This window comes from Cyrtonyx montezumae, unplaced genomic scaffold (assembly GCF_038088225.1).
Source record: "Cyrtonyx montezumae isolate F1298 unplaced genomic scaffold, pur_monq_1.0 scaffold_22, whole genome shotgun sequence".
NCBI classification, from domain to species: domain Eukaryota; kingdom Metazoa; phylum Chordata; class Aves; order Galliformes; family Odontophoridae; genus Cyrtonyx; species Cyrtonyx montezumae.
Window position 1 is genome coordinate 4,714,357 of NW_027071959.1, and position 27,013 is coordinate 4,741,369.

Here is a 27,013-nt window from a genome sequence, read left to right on the forward strand (position 1 = left end):
GAGCAGCGGGAGAGCAGTGCACAAGCCAAGAAGGAAACATCAGCAATAAAGCCTCTGCCGCCTCCATCCCCCGCCCCGGAGAGGCTGTGAGGCTGGTTAATGGATGTCAGTTCTGTTTCCATTGAAGAAAACAAAAATCAATGAAAGCCTCTTAGCCAGGCAGGGCACAGCGACGGCCTCGGTGCTGGCTTTCCTTTCTCACCCCATGCACCTCAATTCCCTCCATCATGCCAGCACACAGGGACCCAAAGAATGCAGCAGGGCCAGGCACACCCATAGGTTCCTGCAGGAGGAGGAGAGGGCAGGACATCCTTAACACAGCCCAACACGAACCTCAGCTCTACCAGCCCCGTTAGCAGAGCCCTCACTGCAGATGCATCTGTAAAGGGTGCAGATGCATTCATACAGACAAAATTCCCTTTGTGCCAGCTTTTTGCTTTTGCTCCTGGGGGTCACTTTGCCACGCTGACACAAGCAGAGCCTTGCTGGCAGAGCAGGGCTGCTCCGGGTGGTCTGCACAGCACTGGCTTTGGTTTTCCCTTACTGCTAAAGGCATTTCAGCCTCTCATGCAGAAAAGATGCAGCTCGGACATTTCGTTAGCACTAAAAGAATACTAATGAACTCGCAGGTTGCTGTGTGAGGTAGCTAATGACAAGCCTAATGACAAGCCTCCTCCAGAACTGCTTAGCTGAGGCTTCTGGAAGTTAGAGGGATGAGATGCAGATGGACTCAGCATCCAAAAAAACACCCTAAAACGTAATGAAACAAAAACACCAAAAAAAACCAACCCTCTGTTCTTGCCCTGCTTCTGCTTGATGAAGTATCTGGTACTGCTCTGCAGCTTACTCGCTGAAATTGTACGCTTGGCTCTCATACCACACTCTGATCAATGTTAGATATTTCCTTTTTTGATCCTATTCCTTCTCCTAAATGCCTGGGTTGGGATTTATCACATCGACATGCAAGCTAGCCATTTGGACCCCATTTTACAGCAAATGGAGAGAAAAAGGCACTGCTAGGACACAATCTGTCTGACCTATTTTAGACATCTGCCTTAGACTGCGATGAATTGCACCCTAAAAAGGCCCATTGCTCTCCAGCGATTGCAAAGGGGGACTAGACAACATGCTCAGATGCAGACATCCATCATCCCCGACACCTGCAGTTACATGAGCAACTATCCCAGATTGCTCGTGCTTTTCTGCGCTCCTACTGAAATGCTAATTGATTGAGAGCCACCCAAGCCTTCGAGGGGGATTTTTTGATGGTGCCTTTGCTTTTCCCCTCTTGGAACAGATGATCCCATCTCACCTTAGCCCGTGCTGGTCATCTGCATCAAAGAGAAGAGAAAGGCAGCTCCACAATGAGCATCAACCCACGAGAGGAGAGGTGGGCTTGGAGGGATGGGTAGTCCCTCTAGCTCCCCAAGTCTTGCCTAAATCAGGCACCTAACTCCTGGGAGCCCCAGAGAAAACGTTTTGGGTAACCTGATTCACTGCCTTGGGAACGAGGGTCACATCCTACCCAAAGCAAAGCCCGTCTCGGCAGAAGAGCACCCAAAACAGACCTGAGCCTTAAACCCAGAGCCAAGCATCCCCCACACTGGGGCAAGGTTGGATGTGGACCCCATCTCTCCAGCTGTCTCTTCACTACGTAATATACCCTGGTGTGTTTTCAGCCCAGATTCCTACCGGAATGAGCTACTGCATTCGTGCTCTTTGCCTCTGTGCCTCTGTCTAGCAATATTCCCCAATAATTTGTGAAGTCTTTGGCCAATTTTAACTAAATTTGACAGAAGAACAGATGGCTCAAAGACATTAAGTACCTACAAGCCTCATACAGACAGGCAGCCAGGTATAGGAGAGGGACTCTGCATTGCCCCGTGGAGGGAAAGGCCACACAGAATGAGATTCAGCCTCATTCGAAGCGCAGAGCCCACCAGCACAGAGCCCTTCCCGGCATCCCAGCCACAGGCTGCAGTAATTTACTCCTGCTTGGACCAAAATGAAGCGAACTTGTAAGAAAGCTGGCTGCCGTGCCAAGCAGATGACGGATTTTGCATATGAAAGCAGAGCCTTGTTGACAGCTTAGAGGAAGGAGCAAAACCAACAAGGAACAAAAGTCACATTTCCATGCGAGCAAAGAGGTCACATCTCTCCTCCGGACCTCGGTGTGCAATGAGCACAGCAGCAAGAAACTGCTGGAAACCCTGCACCCAGCAAAGCATCTCTCCCACGGACTGCAGCTGGAGAAGCACCCTGTGGGAGCACTGCCCCGTGGCCAAACAGGGATAGGGCTCCACAAAGCAAAGCACATCTGCCCCCAGCCCCACGCCTGCGGAGCAGCCTCTCCCAGCAGGTGCAGATGGGCTCAAGTGAGCCAGAGGAATCTTTTGGCACGTGGGAACGACCTGGATGCAAGAACAGGCCATTGCTCAGCAGCTATGGGGGGAAGAAAACTGCAGACCCGCACATCTGGCCCCTGCACATCTTCCTCCCCCCCCAACATCTGTCCCTGCTCTCACCACTGGGGTCTGGCTTGTTTGCCTTGCCAACCCCTCCCCCCCCAAAACTTGCTCTCAGACAAGGTTAATAGGGTAGAGAGAGAGCATCTGTTTATGAGAAGGTTATCAAGTGAAAGGCAGTAACACAGGCTCCAAACCAGCTTTTCATAGCCTCTTACTTATTATTTAATTTGGCTCCAGTATGTGAAATTAGGCTAATGGCTGTTAAGTGGTTAAGGCATGCACATTGTCCATCTGCCGGGAAGGCTCCGGGCCGTTGTGCTGTTTCAAAGGCTAAGAAGGAAAAATAATATGAGAGTTGCATGCTGTTAGCTTGAGAGCTCATAAATGCATTTTCTCCCTCTTTCCCTCGCTTTTTTATTTCTTTTATCTCCTGCTGCAGCATTAGGAACTTCTGGAAAGCGAGCTATGGGGTTGTTGGGTTTTTTTTCCCCTTGTCATTGCTGCTGTGCTGTTTTTCCCCCCTTGAATGAAGGGTGAGCCAGCCAGCTCCAGCAATGCCACAGACACCAGCTGGTGCCATCTTCTAGCAAAGTGCAGCATCTCCCACTGGATATCAGCAGCGGGCAGAACAAAACCCTGAGCTTTTGCTGCTGCTTCCTGACACCAGGACTGGCAGATCGTCCCCGTCAACACTGCACCATCTTCTCTGTTTGCCTCACACACTGGATGCATCCCTAACGAGCACCTCCATGCACACCACAGTAGTTTCCCATGCATTTGGGCATCTTAGGTAACACTAGCTCAGTCTGAAGATCCCTCTTCCCTTGAATCCCAGATCACGCCAATGCTCATGGGGATTAGGGTTGAACTCGATGATGTCGGTGGTCTTTTCCAACCTTGATGATACTGTGATCCCACTCTTTGAGCCTCAGGTGTCTTGTACGAGAGCTGAGCTCATCCCCTCATTATTTCAGACAGCTAATGGGGTCTGTCAACACGGTGCCACAGAGTACCCCAAACTGGAAAGGACACACAGGGATCATTGAAGACATCTACCTGCCTCTCATGGAATTTATGAGCATATAACTTCCAGCCCTCTTTAAAACTTGCAGGAAATCAGTCCGCTGATCAACAAAAGTCAGAAACAGTGAAGTGAAAGAGGACACGCAGAGGAGAGTGAGCACCTATACCCTGCTTCCATCAGTTCACAAGGAAGGTCTGAATGACTTCGTGGCTCAGCTACACTGCATCAGCCCAATGGATGGAGATCCATCCTCATCTCACAATGACAGTACTTGTCCCTCGGTCCCTGAATGCAATTTGCAAGCTCTGCTACACTGCTGGATAAAGCCACTGCATGGTGTTATGAAGACTGGGTGCTGCTGAAGGGCTTACAAAGGGCTGGAAAGTGGGGGACAGACAGCAGCATGCCGTGCAAACACAGGGGCTCCCCAGAAACCAGCTCTGAGCATTTGGCTTTCCAAGGAGCAGCCCCAGGGCTGCTGGGCCCCAACAAGGTGCTCTGCTCTCAGGAAAGCAGCCCTCGAGCTGCAGCAAAACAAATAAAGGCAGCCAAAATGGGCTCTCTAAGTAAGAGCCGAGCCGTCTCTGCATGAGAAGGGTTATTTATGGGGACATGAGGAGGGAGAAGGCAGCTGAAGAGCATTTCTCATTTCCCCCCATTACTGCAACAACTCCACTTGAAATCCAACTTTATTTCTCCCTTCTTGTGCCAAGAAAGAAAACAAAATAAATGCCACAAAACAAAGCCGCAGCCCTCCCTCCCTTGCTATCCCCCTGATTTCTCCTGGGCTGCTTCAGAATCACAGCGGGAGCGACGCACAGTGCTTGGCAGCACAGAGGAAAGATGAGAGCACTTCCCAATGCCTGAGCCCCCACCTCCCCCAGGTGCCCCCAACTCTGCCTCACCCCAGCACTGCTTCCCTGCAGGTGCTCGCCATCTGCACCGCTCCTGCTGCCTGCAGCTCTGCACCCTGCATCTCTCAGGGTACCTGCAGGAATCTGCAGGAATTACTGCTCCCCTGCGCTGCATCTATCTCCGTTCATTAGCTGTGCACCAAGTATACATCTCCATATCTCCACACCTATATAATTCTGTGCCTCTATGCCCGTATACCTCCGTAACGACACAGATGATGGATATTCCGTTTCCACGTGTTATACCTCTGTACTTTTTACCCTTTGATAGGTATTCTGTTTCCATGCATTACACCTCTATACCGGTACAGATATCCAGTTTCCACGTGTGCCAATAGCTGGCGTAAGCAGAATGCCAGAGGGGATGGTCAACACAGCACTCAGCAATCCCAAACTGCTCAGCCCACCCCCCCCCGAGGTGAAGCCTCACCCACAAGGCAGCAGCCAGCACCTGGATGGCTTTGGGGAAGAGATGTGGAAACGAAGGAGGGGGAAAAACACGCATTCACTGCACCGTGTGCTGCCTGGATGAAGCACATCAGAACAACCTCCACGGCAAGCTGCTTGGCGTACGTCCTGCAGCTCTGCACCTGCTCACACTGACACCATCACCACAACAAATCAGTGCACGGCACTCAGAGCCGGGGGATTACGGAGAGGAGATCTGCAGGAACGTGCCCAGCTTTGGCCAATTGGTGCAGAATAGCTCTGCTGGTGTGGCAGGATGCATCTGCGGAGCGAGCTTCTGCAGTGGCTTTGCACTGGCAAAACTCCTGCTCTGACACTTTTATGCCTGCACATCTGTGCTTTTGCCAGCAGAGCGTATTCCCCTCGCAGGCTGTGGGAGACATTAAGCTATGCTAGCAGAAGTGTGACACCAGGAGAGCTTTGTCTGAATCGCATATCCTGGCAAACGTGCAGGATAGAGAACATCTACAATCAGGTTAAGGGATAAATACTGACAAGTCCTACGAGCCTTTACAGGCCTTACATCTCCAGTGCATCTGCAAGCTGGGGGTGGGGACAGCATGGCATGGCACATCAAAGCATGGCACAGCACAGCATGACATGGCATGGCACAGCTCAGCATGGCACAGCATGGCACAGCTCAGCATGGCATGACATAGCATGGCACAGCATGGCATGGCACAGCATGGCATGACATAGCATGGCACAGCATGGCTGCATGAGCTCCTTCGAGGAGCGCTCCGCTCTCGCAAGCTGTCAGCGAGCATATGCAGGGAACGAAAGCATTGCTGTGCTCTGCTTCTGATCAGCAGTGTTTTGAAGGGTTTTCTTGGCCTAGCCACCAGCAAATTTGGCAAGGCGTTTCCCAAGCACTGAGCTGGCACTTGCAGGAAAGACGGTGCTTTATTCCAAGGCGGCAACATAAAAATCCAAGGAGATAGCTTTGAACCAAAGCTGACGGGCACAGCGGCTGCTTCTGAGACACGAGCAGAGGGGAGATTTGTGGGGATGAAGGTGAGCTGGGAGGAGGCTGCAGAATTCACAGGAGGAGAACTGAGGAACAGAGGCTGCTTTGATTTGCTCCTGTACTTCATGGAAACAAAGCTCCTACCCCCTCTGCTCCTCCCAGGGAACACAAAGGAACACTCACTGCTCATGGCCCAGCACTGGGACCGGCACTGCAGGTGATGGATGGGGACGAGGGAGAGGAGGAGGAAGCACTTCCCTGGGCTCTGCAGCAGCAAATGGCCTCGGCGATTAAAACTGAGTGGGCAGTTGTGTATCACTCCGGATTTTCTGCCTGTTTCATCACTAGCAGTGACTCAGGAATATTCTTCATCGCCCTCAAGCGAGGATATGATCATTTTCTGCCACTTGAGATGAAGCTAATTTTACAGCAGCGTAGAGAGGGAGATGTCATGTGCTGATTTCTATACTGCCTGCATCACATCAGCACAGCACAGTGAGGCTATAGGTGCTGACTGCAGGAACACCCGATACGTGGGACTAAGCCACTCCAGGGCCAGGGGAGGGCAGTTTGGAGGTGCTGAAAAATGAGATTGGAATCAAGACTTCACATCACAGAGGCATCAGTTTCCTATCTCTGGTCAGGCTTGTTAGGAGGAGAAGCATCCAGGCTGCCTGAAGCTTTAGAATATGCTCCTAACAGTATGGGTATGATGAGCAAGAGGCTCCAAGGATACATCTCCCTGCTCACACCCAGCCCAGACCTGGGTTAAGTTAAATCAGTGGCAGCTGGCAAGGTGAAGGGAAGCAGCAATAAGAGCAGACACATCCCCATCCCATCCTTTGGGCTGCACAAACATCCTCAGTGCTGCCTGCGCCAGGACATGGCATTGCATCCTTCCATCCAGCACCTCTATGGGATCATGGTGCACCTCCCAAACTGGGTCCTACCACAGAGGATGGAGTTTCTCCCATGTGACTCCTGGCCACCAAGCCTTAGGTCTTTTCTAGAAGGCCCAGGAAAGTATTCATCCCCTCATGATCTTGTCCACTTGAAGACAGTGCAGGTGGGTCTCTAGATAGCCACAGTGTCTCACATGCTGTTCCCAGGCACGTGCTGGGGGTCAAAGCCCCAATTCTGGCTAAGCAACATCAGCAGCCTGCGTGCTGCTGGCTGTAAACCAGCAAGGAGATTGCAGCTGCTGTCCTCCACCAGCCAAGGACAAGCAGGGAAATTTAGGAGATGTAGCTGACGTGCACCAGTGAAGGCATCTCCCTCCAACATCCATCTCCACGACAGAGCAATAACAACCCAAGGTGGGATTTTGGCCTTCTGGCCACATCCTGCCATGCCACAGAGCATAAGCACCACGTGGGGAGAGGGAAGTCAAGGGTAACGCTGCCTTGTGCCCCTCACAGTGTGTGTGCAGAGGACTAAATCACATCTCAGACACACACTGGAGTGCCTTGGACTCATGTACCCACACTGCTCCCTCCCCACACCACCACGTCCTGCCCTGACTTTCACACTGCAGCAAAGTGCTGAGCAAACGGGGTCACAGTGTGCACTGGACAGCCTGAAGCGTGGCCTTTGCAAGCTGATATCCAACAGAAACCTTGTTCAAGGCAAAGCACAACAGCTCCTGCAGCTCGAGAAGCAATAGGAAGGATGTAGTAAGAGGGAAAAATTGATTTCAGACCACAAAGCAGCTCAGAGGTGGGCAGGAAAGCATTTTTTTTTTGCAGCCGAAGGGGAACTGATTCCAGGAATTCTTCCCTTCTGACTCTGGATGGAGTCAAAATTGCACTGTTTCCCATAAGAAGTCCTAAAACTTCACGTCTGCTCCGGATGAATCAAAATGTTTCTTGTAAAATTTGACGAAACACTTCAACCAACTCAAACCCAGGCTGCAAAAAATCATACATTCTTTCAACCAAACCCAAACCCACCCCCTTCCCAACAAGGAGATTCTGGAGTCAACACTTTCCAGGCAAAGTGCACAAGAAAGAAACAGGTTTTTCTTGCAAAAAAAGATCTGTTTCAGAAAAAGAAGGTATTTTTTTCCTTACGTAACAAGCTCTAACTTAAGTGCCAATTTTCCACCTCGAAGGAGCGGGATGTGCCTGCCCAGCTCCCAGGGAATGTCACTGCAAGGTGAGCACTGGGCGCACAGGGACATGGAAAATATGTGCTTTCCTTTCCCTCTAGGCCCTATAATCCTTTGAACTCAGGATCTTTGGACTGGGCTACAGGAGAGCACCAGAGATGGAGTATAACAAGGATTGCTCAGGAGCAAAGCTTCACGCCTGAAGTGTACTGAATTTGGACGACTTCAGGGTAAGAACTGAAATATAACTCCAGATGTCAGTGCTGTGCCCACCTACAGGTCCACACCTTTGGGAGCGGGTCCTAAACCCAGAGCTGCCCTGCTCCCATCCTCTATACCTTGAGGAGTTTCTTTTGCCTGACAGCTTCTCATTAGGGATGGGAAAGTAACAGAAATCTGAAGAACACAGAACAGAGAATGCAATGCAGGGAAAATAATAATCCCATCGTGATTTTTCTTAATTTTTTTTTAATATCAGACTCAAAAACCCAAAGCAGTGAATGTCTGGATCATGTCTGGGGCTCTGCATGTGTCTGATAAAACACATGCAGGTGTCAGAGCCACTTACGGCCGCAGCGTTGGTCAAAATCTCCCATCTCTGGAAAAATAACAAACCAAACAAACCTGTGATATTTCACCAGCTGCTCGTGTTGAAAGGTGGTTTTATTCCTTATTTGCTCTGTCCTCATTGGCATGCAGAGCTGGACTCACACGTCTCCTCTCTGACCCTCGTTTTTCTTTCCCTCCCCAGAGGTGTCCCTCCCTCCCCGTCCCCATCTCAGCACCACCAGCCCCTCTGCCAGGGGACAACACAGCTGCAAAGTTTGCCTCCAGCCACCCATCCCCTCCCATCTGCTCTCCCATCTCCTCGATTTGCACATAAACCAGCGACATCCTTCCAGCAGGACTGCTGCTGGCTGCCAGATGAAGCACCCTTGCTCCAGGCAAGGTTCCTAACATCCTGGAGACGAAGGCAGCTTGGCATTCCAGCAGAAGGAGCTCCAAGCAGCCAGCCAGCCCAGCCTAGCTCTCAGCCTACAGTGGCTTTTGCACCTCTGAATGCTTCACCTTTGGGTTCAGTGCATTTGCCTTGCAGAGGTGCTGCATGCAACAAAGAGCCAACTCTCCCTGCTGGGTGAGGGCTCTCTGCATTGCTATTCCTCGCACAGCACGTCAACAGTTTGCATGTTGTAGCAAGACTAAGATGCTGTCTTCCAACCTGATCCACAGTCCATTACAGTTAGGATAAAGACTTGTGGTGACAGTAATGAGCGCCGGATCGGCCCCTCTGTCGGCATAAATCCCTTTATTGCATTGGGGGGATTGCATTTTCCCATTTGCTTGTTTGTTTGGCTCTGGATTCTCATTACAATTTCTATTAGCCAGTTCTCCTGCTGATGTGGCCATAGATTAAGTCCTTCCTAGTCCTTCCTGTGACACCTTCACATCTACGGCCAAAGAACCTTCACAACCCCCCCCAAGCTGCAGGTGAGAGCAGGGTGGTCTGCAGACCCCTCCTGTAGGACACAATCTGCAGAGGGGCACGTCCCACCATCAAAAGACTGCAATGTGAGCAGATGACTCGTGGAGACAGAGGAAGGAAATGTTCCAAGGGCTGCAAACCAACACGCTGATAGGACCTCGGAGGGCACCTACCATCAGATGAACTTCCATTTCATAGCACTGAATTAGAAATGCCACCCCAGCACCTTCCCACTGGACAGCTCTGTACCTGCAGGCTCTGATCCACACCCTAACAGCCCTTCCCATCCCAGAGTGCCATCTGCTGGATTTACACCTCCCTCAAGCTGGCACTCAGCCTTAGGATGGAGACAGAAACACGCAAGGAGCCCCCAGCCCCAAAAGCCACATCGTGCTGGAGGCAGCAGAGCTATAAAGGGAAGCCCTGCCCTGGCACAGCAATCAGGAGAGCATCTCATCTCAGATGGAAATTGTACTCAGGAAAAATAAAAATAATTCAAGCATGTGACAATTTTATATATGTATATATTTTTTTCCCCACTTTAAGCTGATTCCATCTCGGAGATGGGGGAGAGGTGGCTGAGATTTGCTGACATGTCACTTCAGCAATCAGCTCCTCTCTGAGAAACGCCGTCGCAAGCAAAGCCAGAAGCAGAGCTGGGGACGCACTGGGGCTGTGCAGCCCCATTGCTGTGGGTCTGTGGGTGCAGGGAGGGACCCACACAGAGCCCCACAGAGCAGAGGGGCTGTTTGTGAGGAAGATCCCCTCCTGTTTGCATCTGTTGAAGGCAAACAAACACGCCTGATTTTGTTTTGTTTGATGGCCAAGTTATCCTTTCTCCAAAACTGCTTCCAGAGCACAACGAGGGCAAAATGCATTTGCAAAACAGGTTCAGGTAAAGCACTGCAGAGGGCAGTGGCAAAGGGCATGGGAACCACGTGCAATATAGGGGTTAAAGAGATTGGGCTCCTGTTAAACTCATGTTTGACTCTTCACGGTGGAATCAAAGTGAATAAAGGCATCGTATCAACCCGCCAGGAAAACCAGGGAGCAGTCAGGGAAATAAGTGCTGCTCTGGTTGGATCTGCACCTGCTCAGGGCACTGAATTCACGGGGAAGCCTGCAAGCACCCGTGTGCACTGCTGGCATTGTCAGAGCTGTGCGTGGGAAGTGCTGACTGATGCCTATCAGAGTGAAACTGCAATCAAACCTCTTGTTTTGGTGCTGAGAAAGCTCCTACAGAGGTCTGAGAAACGCCTGGGTTGGGTTCCGTGCCGAGTGCAGGGTGCAAGCTGCTTGTTATTGGGGTGGGCAGGATGCAACCAGGGTGTGGGATGGGATGGACCAACCACGAAAGGCAGCAAGGCAGAGAGCTCTGAGACACCCTGTGCTATCCCCAAGCCCTAAGCATAACCCCAAAAGCAGTAGCAGCCCAAGCTCAGAGCCCGACGTGGGCATCAACAAAGGCACCGACACATCCACAAGTCCTTCCTCCATCCCTGCAGCTCCCACTGCATCCCAGAGTAACCCACCCACCACAGCCCCAGGCACAAGCTCTATCCCAGCATCAAACCACAGATTCACATGCAACCACAACCAAAGCAACACACACGCCTGTGTGCTCCAGCAGACATCCCAAGACAGAAGGAAACACTGAACATCTCCGGTGCCCATAACCTCACTCTGACTCCTCATCCTTGGGAGCACGTGAGCACTCACCCCAAACACAGCACCCCAACCTCAGCACCCAAACACAATTATGCAGCAACACAGAGCAAAGTCTGCACCCCTCACAATGAGCACTGGGGCTGTGCTTTGCTGGGCCTGGGTTGCTCCCTGCAGCCATGCACTGTGCTGTGACCAGCACGCCGGGCACGGAGTGGGGAGGGCACCGTGGGGCTGCTGGCACCCAGCGTGGAGTAAACTAATTGCAGCCCTCGTGGGGCTTTCACAGAAGCAGCAAAGTTTTTCAGCTCACTTTCCCTTTTGTCAGCTGGGGGATTAAAAAAAAAAAAAACAACCATAAAAAGAGACCTCCAGAGACATATGCTTCCTTCCAAGTCCTTGGCTGTGCCTCGCCGTCCTCCCACCGAGCATGGAAATGAGTGGGAAGGGAGGAAAAAAAAAAGAGAGGAAGACCATTTTCCCCCTCCCTGTGCTCCCAGCATCAGTGTGCTGGGCAGGAGGGCATTGCTATTCCGAACAAGTGAACTCCCAAACAACAGATCGATGGCTGCACCGGGAGAGCGACTCATTGCTCCCAACCATCCCCACCTTACACCAGCAGGAAAACAACACCAAACTGCCACTGCAACACGCAGTGCTACACCTCTCCAGTGACCAAACTAATGCCACGAGTTGGGTCATTTCCAGGAGCAACGGGCCCAAGGGGAAGCACAATGGGAATGCTGTCTGCAGGGCTGCTTCCCAAAGCCAAGTGCAAGCTCTGTCACCCGTGTGTCACCACCCAACAGCCTTGCTGAGGAGGAAAGCAGCCCTCGTGCTGACTCACGCCGCTGTCCCTTTGCTTTCTGTTCAACGCTCGGTGTGTCTGCACTGTGGGCAGGAACCCTGAACAGAGCAGCTCTCCTCCTCCCAGTGAGTTTGCAGAGTGCCCGTACCCATGCCTCCCTCCTGCAGCTTTTGCTCCCTTAACACGAAACCTTCCCTCTTTGACATCCCATTGTGAAGCTATAGGATTTTCGGTGCTTGGGAAAGCCCAGATATTTAGAAGGGCTCTTTTATTTCAGCTAGAAACAGGGAGGTGAGCTCTGATCCCACACACCCAACCTTTGTGGCCCAGCCATGCCAAGCCACAACACAAAACCACCAGGATGGCACACGGCTGCTCTGTCCCTTCCACCTGAGAAGGTGCAGGGGCTGAGAGGCAAGGCTGCAGGATGCTGAGTCCCAGCAAACACACAGGGAGAGGATTCACATTTGTAAGGGACAAACGGAGCCCGACCGAAAACCTTCCCCTTGTTCTGTCCTGCCTTGGCCCTGCTCCCCGGCGCACACCCAGTCCTGCAGATACCGAAGTCTCTCCCGAGTTGCAAGCACCACTCCCGAGCACGGCAATTAAAACGCAGCTTTGTACTGCTCGTGTCCCTGCTGAGCACCCTGACCAGGACACTGCGCCCATCTGCTGCGAGGACGGGGAGCAGGGACCCTGCACCCATGGCACCGCTGCAGGCAGGACCTGGGCAGGAGGTGCACCCCCACATCCCCCCCCTGCCCCCGCGGCCCCAAAGAGGGGAGCGGTGCTCGCAGCTTTTTAGTTCCCCGACTGGGGAAACTGAGGCACGTCCCAAAGGCACATGCAACGAGAACCCCCCCAACCCCCCACCTCACCCCCCCCCCCCCCCACCCCGAGGCAGCGGCTCCTACCTGAGCGTGGCACTCTCCCCTTGCCGCACAGTCACGTTGTCCATAGCTTTGGGGAAGGTGGCATCTCCGCTGCGCACGGGCACTCCTGCGGGCACAAGGAAGAGCAGCCTGAGACAGAGGACGACTAGGCACCTCCAGGGCAGGGCTAAGCACCCACCGACCCCCATCCTGGGCAGCAGGGACTTTTCCACCAGGCAAAAAACACACCCGACGAGGCCACCGGGAGCGAAAAGGGGGGAGAGGAGGGAGGGGGTGCGTGTGTGTGGGGACGGGGGGGAGCAAAACCACCGGGGCGGGCGCGGAGGAGAGCGATGCGGAGCTCCACGGAGATCAGGAGAGCCCCTGGAAAGGCAGCCTGCGAGCACTGAGCCTGCCGAGCGGCATCCGGAGGGAGTCCCCAGTATCCTCGGGTGAGGGAGGAGGACGGGAGGGCCGGGGGGAGGAGGAAGAGGAGGAGGAGAAGTGGCAAAGGTGCTGGACGCTGGGCGAGCCGGCTCTTCCCGGAGCAGTCCGAGGCTCACTTGGGCACGGAGGCGCCGGGGGCTGTGCCGCGCTCCCACCCCGCACACGCACACTTGTCCCGAGTTCGCGGCTCCCCGAGCGGGGGCAGTCCATAAAAACAAGGGAAAAAGGAAAAAAAAGGAAAAAAAAAAAGAAAAAAAAAAAAAAAAGAAAGAAAAGCCAACAACAGACGGCAGGAAAAAAAAAAACCCAACAAAAAAACACCACTCCCTGCAGCGAGCTAGCGAACGGGTCCAGGAGCAACAAAGGCACAGTGGGCAAAGCCCTCCGAGTGCCCAGCAGTCCCTCTCCTCCAGCCCCAGCGCGGGGTCCCAAAGGCAGGCTGGTCCCGGCGGGATGCAGGGCTGCGGGATGTCGGATGTTGGGATGTCGGACGTTGTTGGGATGCCGGACACCCTCAGGAGCAGGAGGATGACGGGGTGCAGGCGGACGGCAGCATCCCAGCCCCGGCGCTGCAGCTGCCCGGGAGCATCCCTGCGCGGCACGCAGGCTGACTGCCCGGGGTTGTCATGGCAGCGGCTCCATCACTGACCGGCACTTTGGCTCCCGCACGCTCACGGCACCGCACGGCCGCGCGCAGGCGGCGAGCGCGCGCTCTCGGGCGAGGGACGGCCGCCTTAACCCCCACCGCACCGCGCTCTGCGGGGACGGGATGGACCTCCCCCCCCTCTCCCCTCCTCGCTTCCCGGCGTGCTTACCTGCACCCGGCAGCCAAACGAGCTCTGATATTTACCCCCTCTGCTTCCACACCATCCCCTCCCCGGGTGGCAAAGGCACTGTGCAGGAGGGGAAACTGAGGCGCACCATAGTTCCCCCTTTTCACACTTCTCCCCTCCCCCTCCAAAAAAACAAAACAACCAAAAAAATCACATGCAGACAGCAACAAGGAGACGCAGGAGGGTTCCCTCCCGGTCCTCTGCACCTCACAGACACGAGTGTAGGTGCTAAATTCCTCCCCAGCTGCAAGCGCAGTCCCCGAGTACTTTTTATCAGCTCATAATTTAACAGATATCGCATTTGCTTATGCCGAGCAGTTCCTCCTTCCCTCCGCTAGCGGCCGAGCACGTTAATAGCATTTCCAGGCACAGCTTGGTGCTGGCAAAAGGTGCTGGGAGCCATCGTCAGAGCACAAGCATCCCGGAGGCACGGAGAGCTGCTCTGCCTTCAGCCCCTGCAGCCCCGCACCCCGGGGGCTGCACCCCATCCCCACCCCCCCTCCTCCGCTGCCCTCCGCACGCTCTGCAGCCCTCACCCCGCACCGGGAATTTCTGTGGGCTTTAAATCACTGCCAACCTGAGCTGGATTCCGAGGGGTGACCTAGATGTGAAAGGATCCATAGCCCGTTACTAATCCCCGGAGTCTCCGAATCCCCTGTAAACTACTGCTTAATTCACTAACTGTGCTATTTAATCTCTCAAACATTATGAGCTGCGCCAGGCAGAGGAAACACTCAATCAAATAAAGCTTTATTATTATTGTGTGCGCTGATAGGTCATATGAGAAGGGGATTGCTTTGCATCTCTCTCCCGACTCCTCTCCCTTCTTGAAGGCTCTGCTTTATGAATCCGGCACTGCTGGGACGTGCTGCCCTGCATTCCCTCCCTCTGTTTCCCAGCTCCCTGGAGCAGCTCTCTGCAGCTCTCAGCAGGAGGAGGGGGCTCTGCAGCTCACCCTGCTCAGCACAGGAGGGGTTCACAACTTCTGCATCCGCAGAACCTAGCTGCAAACAGCAAGATGGCTCTATCTGCCCCGGAGCAGGGAATTTTCAGGCACGTGTAAGTCAGTGAGGAGCAAGAGGCACTGATTTTGCTGACAGCTGCTCCTCCTGTTGGAGCATCCTTTTGGGACCCCCCTGTGCTACTTATTAGCTGCCTTCATGCACGGGACCCGCATCACTCAGCGCACATCCTGCTCCTCTGGCTGAGCAGCGACCAGCTCCTCCATCAGCAAAGCCAATGGGATCACAAGGACTGCAGCCATGCAACCTCCTACAGCAGCATTCGGGCTGGGATTGCTGGGCACCCTCCATCAGGACAGAAAGCACCTAGCAGTGCTGAGAGCAGGAGGGCTCGGGGTGACTGCCACACATCCCAACCCAAAGTCACTCCCTGGCCTCCCGTTAGGAGCTGCTGGAAGTCCCTAAGGAATTTAAATCACTGGCTCCTGCATACCAATGCCCAGCACAATCCCTGCCCGTCCCCGCTCTCCCACTCTTGCATACATGCAATGTACATATAAATCAGCCTGTCACAGCTCGTCTCTTTTCTGACAGCTGTAATTGCTTCAGACTTTAAAAATATCTATAGACAATAAACGCAACGCATGAAAACAGCAAAGAGAAAACAAAATCAAGATTCCTTTCAATAATTCAATCGCTCCAGCAGCAGAGGAGCCAGCAACTGAGTCCAGCTGTGAAGGTTCAGCTGGAAGAGAAAGAGAGCTTTGTAGCCTCCTCCGGGGACGAGAGCGCCTTTTTTCCTTCGCTGCTTTTTGACCACAGCAGCAGAGTCTGCCATGCACGGACGAAGATGCTTGCAAAGCAGCACCTCGCCTTGCTTTCAGCTCCTTTCCTTTCTTCCTGCTCAGATAAAAATCTCCTTCCTTCGTGAGCAACAGGCAGGAAACAAGCAGAACGAGCCGGGCGCACGCACACCTGCTCTGCACACATATTTATCTCCTCTCGCAGCCTCTAAGGCTGAAGGCCCCCTCTCCTGGCAGCGAGCACGAGCAGGAGGGGTGGGCAGCATCACATGGAGGGAGGCAGGGGAGCAGCGAGCAGCAGCGAGGATGCTCAGAGCTCTCAGGGCCAGGAGGAGCGCTGCACAAAGGAGGCAATATTTGGGGAGGGGGGAGGTATCGACTCCGTTTTCCAGCAAGATGTTGGGACAGGGTGAAATTTGGCAGTGCCACTTTGCAGCAGCTTTTGGAAGCGTGCTCCTCTCCTGCCCCCTGCGCTCACGCACAGCCCGGCCACGGCGTTCACAGTCTGCCCAAGATCAGTTGCAGCTCTAAGCCCCAACCCAGCCCCAGTCCAGCACTCCCTGCTCCCCAGCACTGCACCTCGCAGCAAAACCTTGGGGCCAAACAGAAGAAACAAGGCTTGGAGGAAAAAGAAATACAAAGAAAAAAAAAAACAACCAACCAAAAAACCAACTTTCCATAAGTAGGTCACAGCCAGGCAATTTGTACAGCCTGATTTGGCTTTTAATTCCTCCTTTCCCTTTTCACAAAGCTGATAGATGGCAATCTGTAACCCCAAAGTCGACATTTATTTTTAATCTGAAACTGCCAAATGTGATCGGAACCGTAATTTATGCTCAAACTGCTCTTGCTCCTTCAACACGTTATGTCACAGCCCCTCCACGCATTATTCTCCACGAGGCCCAGAGCTGCAAACGCAGCCTCCCTGCTTGGCATTACTCAGGTGCACAACACACAGCACACAAAGGACATGGGCTCCACGCTGCCTCATTTATCCCCTCGTTAACGCCGGCCCCAATTAAGAAGCAATGATTGAGAGCCTTCCTTGGCTGGAGCCATTCTGAGCCCTTCCTGCCCCAAAGGCTTTCCCTGTGTGGAGCAGAGAAATGGTGCTTGAGGCCATTTGGGGCCATTTTTCTGAATGCGTGGAGTGTCCCCGCGGGCGCTCAGCCCTCATTCCCCAACGCTGGTGCCAAGCAGCGGGCACAGCCAGCATGCAAAGTGTGTCAGGCTATCCCAGCAGCCCCTCCCTGCTCTGCTTTTTGCATTTCCCAACTCATGCAGCAGCACCAAGCCCACCCCACTATGCCCACATCCCACAGTGCCACATCCCCACGGCTCTGCAACACCCCCAGGGACGGTGATCCCATAACCCCCCCAGGGGCAAATCCCCTTAAGGAGATGCTCTGATTTACGTCGCACAGGGCTGCTCCTTTCCCACACTCCTCACTGTCTCGGCCTCTGAGAGCAGCCCACCCAACACAGTATCTACTGACGGCGTGACACCTCCGTACGTGCTGCTGTCATACTGAGTATGTACATGGGGAGTAAAGGAAGACACTGAGCCACACGGGCACAGGGGAAGTTATGAAGGAGGACTGATCCCAGCTGGCTGTGGCACAGACCGATCTTGCTCTCATATCAACCCGCTGCGAGGTCGCATCCCCTCTGCTCACAGCATCTTTTGGGATGGATGAAGCAGATCCCAGAGCCAGCTGATGACATCGGGTAAAGCCACGCCATCAGCCACCCCATAAGTGTACGACATTAACCCAGTGCTCTGTGCCCCTATCTGCTCTGCATCTTAACAGGAGGAAGAGTGCAAGAGGAGGAGAAGTCTGCACAGGCAGCAAAGCAAAGCGAGCCCTGCCTCCATCCTCACCTCGCCTACTCGGCAGCTCCAGCACGGACACGAGCAATGCAAAGACCTCAGCTTTCCCCCCTCACTTTTGCCTCCTGTTGTGCACTGATAAGGCACGTCGCACGGGCTAACACTTGTTTTCTCATTAAACCCCAGAGCTGCAAAGATGCAAAAATGCTTCCGTCCCGACCCCCGACAGCCGAAACGGGGCTGCCCCTGCTGGACCTCCAACCTGCACCTTTGCAGCTCCTGCCAACCCGAAGTGAAATGCTCATTTCACAAAGCACTGAGGCTGCCAAAATGGCTCAGGAACAAAAGCCGGGCGCGCTGCCGCCTGCATGCATCACCGGTCGGTTCTGCCACCCGTCCTCTGCCCCGCGCCGTGCTGCGTCCAAGAATAATATTAATAATGGCCGTGCCATTAAGCAGGATGCTCGGGTTGAATCTGAAGATTTTGAGAAATGATCTCATAAATTTAATTCCCGGGGTACCATCTTTGAGCGTTAACAGGCACAGTCACCTCTGAATTCTGGGAAATGAGCATAATTACATGGAGATCGACAAGGCACAAATGCCAAGAATTCTGTTAACCTTTAATACTGCAAAAAAATTCTCCCCTTGTAATTATCTCTTTCCTTTGTCTTAAATGTTACTGATGAATATTTAGTGGGATAAGCAAATAAAAGGAGGCTGAGGGGTGTGAGGAAGCGCAGCCCTGTGCAGAGAAACTCAGACCCTGCAGCTGCGTGCCATGGGATGGACCGTGTGCCCCAATGACACCCCCAGGCTCTGGGTGGGCACCCAAATCCCAATGACTTTCCAGCACTTCTGCTTGGGCCCACGGCACGGAGCAGCCCCAGCTGACGGATCCAGGTGCCCTTGCTCCAATCTGAACTTCATCTCGGAATAAAACTTCCCGGGGAAAAAACACATCACCTTTCAAACACATCCTCCCGAGGGCTGCAAATGGCACTGCCCTCTTGCTGAACATTGAGTCTGATGGAAAGAAGATTTTCTCCCGGCGTGAACTGCATTAATATCTGTCACCACTCTGGCATTTCTGCCTATAATGATGAAAAATATGTGCAGAGAATGCGGGGCGCTCTCAGCATCACCTCCCTCCCCACGAAGCAAAATTAGAAGCAGCTGCTCCCGTCCGTGCAGCACTCTGTCTGGATGCTTTATTATTTGGGAGGTGGCGTGGGGAGAAGTGAGAATCGTGGCCTCTCCATATTCAACGCGTGCCGTGGGGCTGCTGGAAAGGTCACTCTGCTTTTCATGTCGCGTCCGACCGACCGCTGTGCCAACATGGGGCAGAAAAAGGCAAATCCCCATGGACGTGGGGAGAGGAGGGATCCCATTGCAGCATGCAGCCCAGCAGCACGTGGCAGCTCTGGGAGGGCCACAGTGGTCCCCTGCTCCTCACTGCAGTGCAGCCACAACTGCATCCCAAACCTGTCGGCATCGTCACGCCGTCTTAAATTGGAGTGAGCTTTCGAGTCTCCAAGCTGCTTTTATGTCCCTTTAAAAGGTTATAAAAGCTGTCTTTATATTCCAATAAAGGGGTATAAAAACAACCTTTTTTTTTTGCAGTTCAGTAAGTGTGGTTAACTTTTCGCCTGCATTAATACTTTTGGCCACGGTGATGGGTGGGCTGTGCCAAGCAGAGCTTTGGGCATCACACCTCAAAGCTCCGTGTCCTGGCACAGGGTACCTTACTGCACAGAAAATGCATCCTGAAAGCTGCCCTTGGGCAAGGAAGGGCTGACCTGTGAAACGGATGGACCACGTGCACCAAGGGCTGCCCAGCTGCCCCAAGGGTTCTCCATCTGCTGGTTGGATACTAGGGGAAATTTCTTCTCTGAAGGAGTGGTAATGCATTGCAACAAGCTGCCCAGGGAGGTGGTGGGGCCACCGTAAATAAATAAGTGGTTCCCAGACTGGGGGAACGGAGACTGGAGCCCGGCACCAAGGCAGTGTGAACCTTCCTATCCCATGTCCTCCTTTATCACATGCCTTCCAGAGTATGCACAGCACGGGATGGGGCTAAACGCTGCTAGCTCTCACTAATTAATGTAGCTAATTGCCATTACTGGGCTCCTTTAAGGCTGCTGGAGAATGATGAGGGCAAAAGGAGAGGGTGAGCATCCGGGGCTCCCCAGGGAGCTCAGCAGTGTTTACAATGCCTGGCAAGAGAAAATCCATACTCATCTAGGCTCCGGGCGGCAAGGCTGCCCTCCCACATTCCTATTAGCAATTTCCAATCATCTTTTATTAGGCCCACATTGATTTGCTGCTCATTTCGGTGGGGATGGAGGCCTGAGAGGAAGGCAGGAGGGAAGGGGGGGGGATGCTGACACGGAGATGCTCCCCAGGCCGCGTCCATGCCAGCACTTGTGATGCACCAACTGGTGGGAACCATCTGAATATTTTGTTCCGACACTGCCACGGAGCTATCATACACGTTAGCACATACTCCACAAGAAAAAGGAGTAGCTGAATATCCAAACAAAGCGAATTTACAGAGTGTTGGTTCTTTTTCTTTGTTTTTTTTTTTTCCTCCCTGCTGGCAAAGCCATCACTGTGAGTTATCAGCTTCCACGTGGTTGTACTACGGCTGTTCCCTTCCGACTGCTGCTCCCTGCACCCCACGTCCTCAGATAACCCAGGAGGCACAGATGGAGCAGTGACAGAGGGGACACTGGGTGACAGCTCTGGGGTGCTCTGGGGAACCCCCCACGTCCCCACGTCCCACTGTGCCTACACCCATCGCCGCCGCCTCCTCCCATCACTGCTCTTCTTTGCAGAGTGAGGAGCACGTGTGAAAAGCCACGATTTTGCCATTTTTTTTTTCCCTTAACCATACGTACATAGACATATTTATATATAGATCTATAAAATAGCCGTGAGTGAGCTCTAAAGCACCGCAGGGAATATCAAAATAGGAGTGGGTTCAGAGCTGAAGGGTTCACAGTCGCCTGCGGTGAGGAGGATGAAAGCCACACAACCCCGGCCCACCACCAGCACAGGGCAGTGCTGCCCCCCCAGGAAGCCCCAGCACTTTGAGACGGATCTGAAGTAGAGTTGGCTCTCCCTCAGGACACCCAGGCTGGCAATTAAATAACTTCAGTCACAGGGACATGGTTCAGCGGGCACAGTGGGGGGATGAGCTGATGGCTGATGATCTTAGAGGTCTTTTCCAACCTTAATGACCCTATGATAGGTAAGGAGAAACAGTGTTTTGGGGAGGGCAGTGATGTCACTGCGTAACTGCCACCAGGAAATAAAGCTTTGCTTCTAAGCATGCATCTCAGATGCCAATTACAACCACATCATGAGCGAACCGGGTTGGAGCACAGCAGCTTTGAATCAGTCCTCACTGTGTTTCAGGACTCTCAGCCCATTTTTCCCCTTCACAAGGCTCTTTCCCCTCTCTGCCTCCAGGCTGTAGGGGAAGAGGACAGGGAGACACGCCATCTGGCATCATCCCACCACGAGCAAATGTGCAGTCCAAACCTCTCCCTGGTGGAGCCCAATTAAAGTCAATGATGGTGCACCAGGGAGGACCCTGGCCCCAGGTCCTGGAGCCCGCACCAGCTGGCACCAGTGGTGGCAGAGGGATACGGGCAACCAACAGCACTCTGCTTCATCCAAATGGAAGAAATGGACCGAACTGTCCTCCCAGCTCTGGGAGCTGTAGGTACATCTCATTAGCCCCATCATACTGACAGGGAAAGAGGCACTGGGAGCTTAATGATAATAAAAACGCATTACGTTACGGCACTCGTCGTCTGTAGGGCTCAACCAGCTCCAAGAGGCAGGAAAACAGCTTTCCTTGTTTGAATGGAAGAGGGGTTGATTGAGATGTGTGATGGGTGTTGAGCTCAGCTTCACCAGCGTGCTGAACGGGATCCTCCTCAACAGCAGAACTGCCACACGTGGAAAACCACCAGGGGAAAAGAGGCTGCTTAACACCGTGAATTCAACAGATTCTCATCTGGGACAAAAATGGAAAAAATCCCACTGCTGCACCCCAAAAAACGGGTGGTTGGCTTCTGCAGGGAAGGGGGATGCACAGGCGCAGTGCTCACGGTGTAATGCAGTGAGGCCTCAAAGCAAAACGAGCCCTTTCTGCTGCACAGCACATGAACGCGAGGCCAGACTATTCCCCCCGTAGTGCTCCACCAACATTTATGCAGAGCAGATATGTAGGCACGGAAATGCAATCAGACAGGACACAAATGGGGCTGTCTGGGTTTTTCTTCTTTCTCGTTCATTCTAAGGGAAGAAAACAAAAGCTCGGCCAACCCCTTGCCTGCAGATGTCATGCAGCAAAGCAAAGCAAAGCAAAGCTGCGTGTCGAGTGGCCCCAAAGTGTGCAGCAATGCCCAAAAGCCTCTGCTCAGGGCTGGAACAGAGCAAACCCTGCAGGATGCAAGGCACACCAACTCAGGGAGCAACTCATGCACTGCACGTGCACACACACTGCACCCAAAGCACAGCCCTGCACGGGTTGCATTCCCTGAGTGCAATCCCACCCTGCAACCCATTGCAAGCTGTGAGCACACCTTGCAGTGAGGGAAAAGCAGGCTAAGCCACGGCTGGAATGGTTTCCCCATCCCCATTAGGGGTTCAGCAAAGCCACGAAGCCTGAAAGTTGATTCTATCTTTCATTAGGAACGACTGAATGATGTTTTTAAGCTGGAAAATGAACTTGCAGCAAAGAGGGAACACTTCCTTGGCGAGAGCGCAGCGCGTGCTCCCCGCAGAATAGATGCAGTTGTGAGAGTCAAAATTAAATTGATATTAGAAAATTTCCTGAAGGGGGAAAAAAAAAAAAAGTCATACGCTGCTGCAGGAGCGGCACCGGAGAGAGCTGGCTATAAAATGGAAATCCACTGAAACTCAAATATATAAATATATATAGGCTTTTAATGAAAAAGCATCCCCTGACTTCCCCATCTCAGAAAGAAATTCCCAAAAAGCCACATTTCCACAGGATGGATTTTTCTCCACTTGGGCAACGGAGTTTCATCAGAACCAAGGGCAGCTCTGATCGCTCCTGGCGGCCCCAAGAGCCAGCACCCATCGTGGGATGGGACACCACGCTGTGACAAGCAGGAGGGGCTCCTGGAGCAGAGACTGCTCTGCACAAATGGAAACTGTCCCAGGAAACCACACAGCTTTTGCAATAAAGGTGTTTTCCAAAGGGAAAAGCCCCATCCTGGATTCCTTCTCCTGACTCCCTATGTGTTCAGGTGCAAAGCCGGAGGAGGCAGGTGCAGCAGCACGCACGAGGGCACAGCTCTCGGGTGGAAATATGCAGGGTGGGTGGGGAACCTGGCACTTCTCAGTGTCCTTTATCCCATGCATGGCAATCTGCATCCGCAGAGCGAGGAAGGGGCCGCTCCAGATGCACTCAGAAGGGGACCCTTCAGATCAGATTAACAAAACGCAGCCGATAGCGACAGCTCCTGCGCTGCACCTCGCCTGCTAACAATTTGCTGTAACAGCCTCTGAAAAGCGACACGGATTCCTGTGGCATTTATGCTCTGCTCGGTGGAGAGAAGGGGGAGAGCTCAGGGCTGGCTGCCAGCTCCCACTTGCCCCCACGCTGCCCGTGCAACCCCAGACATGGCTCCTGGACATCACTCATCCTCCCTTGCCTGATTTTCTTCTGAAAAAGGCTCAGCCCCCTGCAGGGATGGGGCTCATTGCTCCCTGGCTTGTTCCCAGCCCCACTGCCCTTGCAAACCCCCACACTCCAAGCCTGGCCCCCTCAAAATCCTTCATTTTGAGCTCCTATATAATAATTATTACTAAAGACATGCTTACTTATTAGCCTACAGCTGCATTTTCACACTTTTTTTCCTGCAATCGTGACATGTCAAACCTCCTCCTCAACAAAAGCCAACACTCCCATGCAACCTCACGACTCCACGAGCATTAAGAAAAACCATAAGCTCCGACGAGACCTCGGAGACCTGCAGTAAAAACCAGCAGGGCTGGCAGCACATCTGCTGTGAGCATCCTTGGCACCTCAGCAGCAAAGCCCCACTCCCTGCCACGGCAAACACGGGGCTGCAGGGCTGCCATCAGTGCTGCCCACTGCTCCATGGGCAGCACGGTGCCTCCAGCTCCGTGTGCAGTCAGGGGAAGGGATTTCCCAGCCATTATGTCGACTTATTGAGTGCCCACGGTGGAATTGACGACGGCACCGTACAGGTCAGCGGGATGACCCCGTGCATTTCCTAAAGATCCTCCCCTCTGTCTGCCCCATCAATGCCTGGCGCCAGGGCTGCCCCTCCGGGAGCTCCTAATGGCTGAGCAACCCCCCCTCCACCCCCCCCCCCCGGCCCCCGGCCATTGCTCCTTGTCCTACCACCCTCCAAGACTGTGAGTAATTCCCTTTCTTCATTTCCAGCCTTGCCTGAGAGGTATTAATAGGCTGCCATCTCTTCTCACCTCCTCAGGTGGCCGCTCCTTTGCCAGACTTTAATTTAGAGTTAGACCCAGGTAGTGATGCACCACAGCTCTTCGGGGTTATTCACACCTCTGCCAGCCCCATCTCCCAGCAGAGCCAAGGCAGGAGCTGAGGCAGATGCTGAATCCCCGAGAGGGAGACAATTCCCAGGATGAAAACTCTACAAATGTTTTGCAAGAGAGCAGGAGCCCTGCTGGAGGCAGCTGATTTCCCAGTGCAAAGATTTCAGCCAGTCCCACGATGAAAAACATGTCCAAACGCTGCAAACACGACTTACATTTTCTGGCTATCTCAAAAAGAAACCAATGGGTTCCAGTGGGAGGGCACTGCTCACCCGTCCCCACCAGGGTGATGTGACACGGGTTGGATATTAGGAAACATTTCTTCCTGCTGCCCAGGGGGTGGTGGGGTCACCATCCCTCGAGGTGTCCCAGAGCTGTGGGATATGGCACTGAGGGATGTGGTCAGTGGGCATGATAGGGTGGGTTAGGGTAGGACTTGGGTTCTTAGACGTCTTTTCCAACCTGAATAATTCTAAGATTCTATGGTCCACCACATCCATCCATCCCTATTTGTTCCCCATCCTCTTCCAGGCCCCACAGCCCCATCCTCCCTCCATTCCCAGCCGTGCAGGGAGGAAGCAGTGAGCTGCTGCTCTTCCACAAAGCCAGAATGTGGCTCTGCATGCAAGCACTGAGCACAGGTTGGTACCTCAGGTGCAGCAGGCTGATAGGATGCATCAGCTAATTTGCTCTAACAACCCCAGAAAGGGTGGGGAGCACTCTCCAGAGGAGAATACACTTGAACTGGGAAAGCAATAACCTAAATAGATACTGGTTTCCAAGCAGAAAGTCCTTGAGGAGGGATGAGAGGCACTACGGCTGAATTTCTCCTCCACCTGCACTGCAGCTTGGCTGGGGATGCTGGAAGGGAGCTGAGAACAGCATCAGATCTACAAACATCCACGTCTGTGTGTGGAGCCCACTTGGAAGGACCCAGGCAGCCCTGGGCAGAGCCCAGCCTGGCTCTGTCCGCAGCCCAAGGCAAGAAGTCAGCCCATCTGTGCTGCGACAGGTTGATATAGAGGGCAAGATGCCTAAGTAAAATTCCACAACAGGGCATTAAAAAGATGTAATAAAATATACACGAGTTATTAAATATTGTCATCAAGATGAACCATAAATCAGGGATTTTATGGTTTCTGATTATAAATTCCATTTATTCTGTAAGCGTTTAAAGAAAGAAAAATGGAGACTCGGTAAAGATTTAAGCCTAGCCATGATGCTGATGATATTTCACTGTTGCTTGTGGGTGTCACGTCGGTGGGAGCCCGGCCTGGAAGGAGTCTCTCACACCATGCAGCCCACAGTGCTGCAGAGCTCCTGGCATCCTCATGGACACTGCTGTGCAAACAGCACACCGAGCTCCACGAGCTGCGCGCGCCGACCTCCCTCTATGCACAGTTTATGGCTTGCATCTCGCAAAGCAAGAAATCTAAATCACTTTGGGGAAGGGATGGAAGCAATGAGTCCATGTGGGAAATACCACCTTTTCCCCCCCCTTTCAAATGCCAGAAGAAAATGTCAAAGAAATTGCTTTCTTGAAAAGACTCAACGGGTCCCAAATAAATTGCCACGTGTCAGCCCGCAGTGCATCTCCCGGTGCCCTGCAGCACAGCAGTGCTTCTCCCAGCACCAGGATCTCCCCCCTTAGCCCCAGCACTGCCAGGCAAAGGGGAGCACAGAGGGACCCCCCCCACCCCTCCTGCAATGTCAGGAGGAACAAACCTGTAAGCATCTCCCTGGGGAAGCATGCAAACGAACAGCCCGTGCCTGTACCACTGCTGTGGCCAAATGGTGGCCCTGTATTTATGGACAGGAGGACCCAGGAGCAGCCCGGCCACATCCTGGAGGTGATGCATTTCTCACCTTAGATTAGAAATTCCTGGAGTCGCTGCCCCTTCCTCTTAGATTCTGAGCTGCAGAGTGGCATGAGGTGGTTTCCTTTTCCAACCTCTCCCCCCAAAACCATTTCCCAGCTACAGCTCAGGCAGACAGATCCACAGATCTACCAACAACCAACCCTCCCCCACCGCCACAACCGCCCTAGGTCCAATCCACACCCCCAAATCCTACAAAACCCCCAATTCCTTCCCAGCCCTACTGCCACAGAGCTCAGAGCCACGGTGCAGCACGGGCTGGGTGGGAGGCAGAGCCCAGGGCAGATCCCGGTTAATTAGCACTCGTAAAAGCAGCTCTGCACTGCACAGGAGCACGGGGCTGATTTGCAGCTGCCTTTAAAACCGAGCGGGGTTACTGCTTCAGCAGTTTTCCCAGCCAGTTTTATGGAGGCAACGATAAAGGGAAAAAAAAAAAAAGGAAAAGAAAAAACCACCAACCCACAACCCAACGAGTCGGAGCGTTTTAGTGCTGAAGCATCTGATAAGGGAGGCTTATCATGGCATCAGGGACGGGGAGAGCCGGGGCGGGTGGGAGCGCAGCCGTGCTCAGAGCAGATCCCTCTCAGTGGGGAGATAAGAGCTGATTCAAACGAGCTCTCAGCCCTATTCCCCCACAGCCTACACCAAGGGTGCTGTCCTTCCCGATGAACGCAGGGATGGGCTGCCACAGGATGTCCTTCTCTGCCCATGGGGGAGCAGCTCTGCATGCTCCTGGGGATGGGGTGAGCTGTGGATTTGTGGGGCAGCATGCACCCCGCCCTGATCTTGGAGTTTTTGGTATTACTGGGTGGAATTGGTGCTGACCCCCACCAAAAATTGGTTAGTAAGGTGGGGGTTGGTCTCTTCTCCTAGGTAACAGTGAGAGGATGAGAGGCCTCAAGCTGAGC

At 53.3% G+C, this 27,013-nt stretch overlaps 1 protein-coding gene across 11 annotated transcripts in view; it reads right to left on the reverse strand.

Annotated features, from left to right (window-relative positions):
- The window catches only part of LOC136049962 (protein CEPU-1), a 233,544-nt gene that overhangs the window by 91,628 nt on the left and 114,903 nt on the right, over positions 1–27,013 (reverse strand). For 3 of the 11 annotated variants that reach the window (XM_065738562.1, XM_065738560.1, XM_065738556.1), the window contains exons 1-2: positions 13,340–13,458; positions 12,819–12,903 (exon numbers count right to left, since the gene is read on the reverse strand). In XM_065738562.1, coding sequence (XP_065594634.1) covers positions 12,819–12,903; positions 13,340–13,433 — 179 coding nt within the window. In that variant the 5' untranslated portion in view covers positions 13,434–13,458. Of the gene's footprint in view, positions 1–12,818; positions 13,195–13,339; positions 13,459–14,038; positions 14,056–14,210; positions 14,228–27,013 lie in introns of those variants that run through there. The other 8 variants (XM_065738558.1, XM_065738561.1, XM_065738563.1 and 5 more) reach the window with 6 other exon arrangements.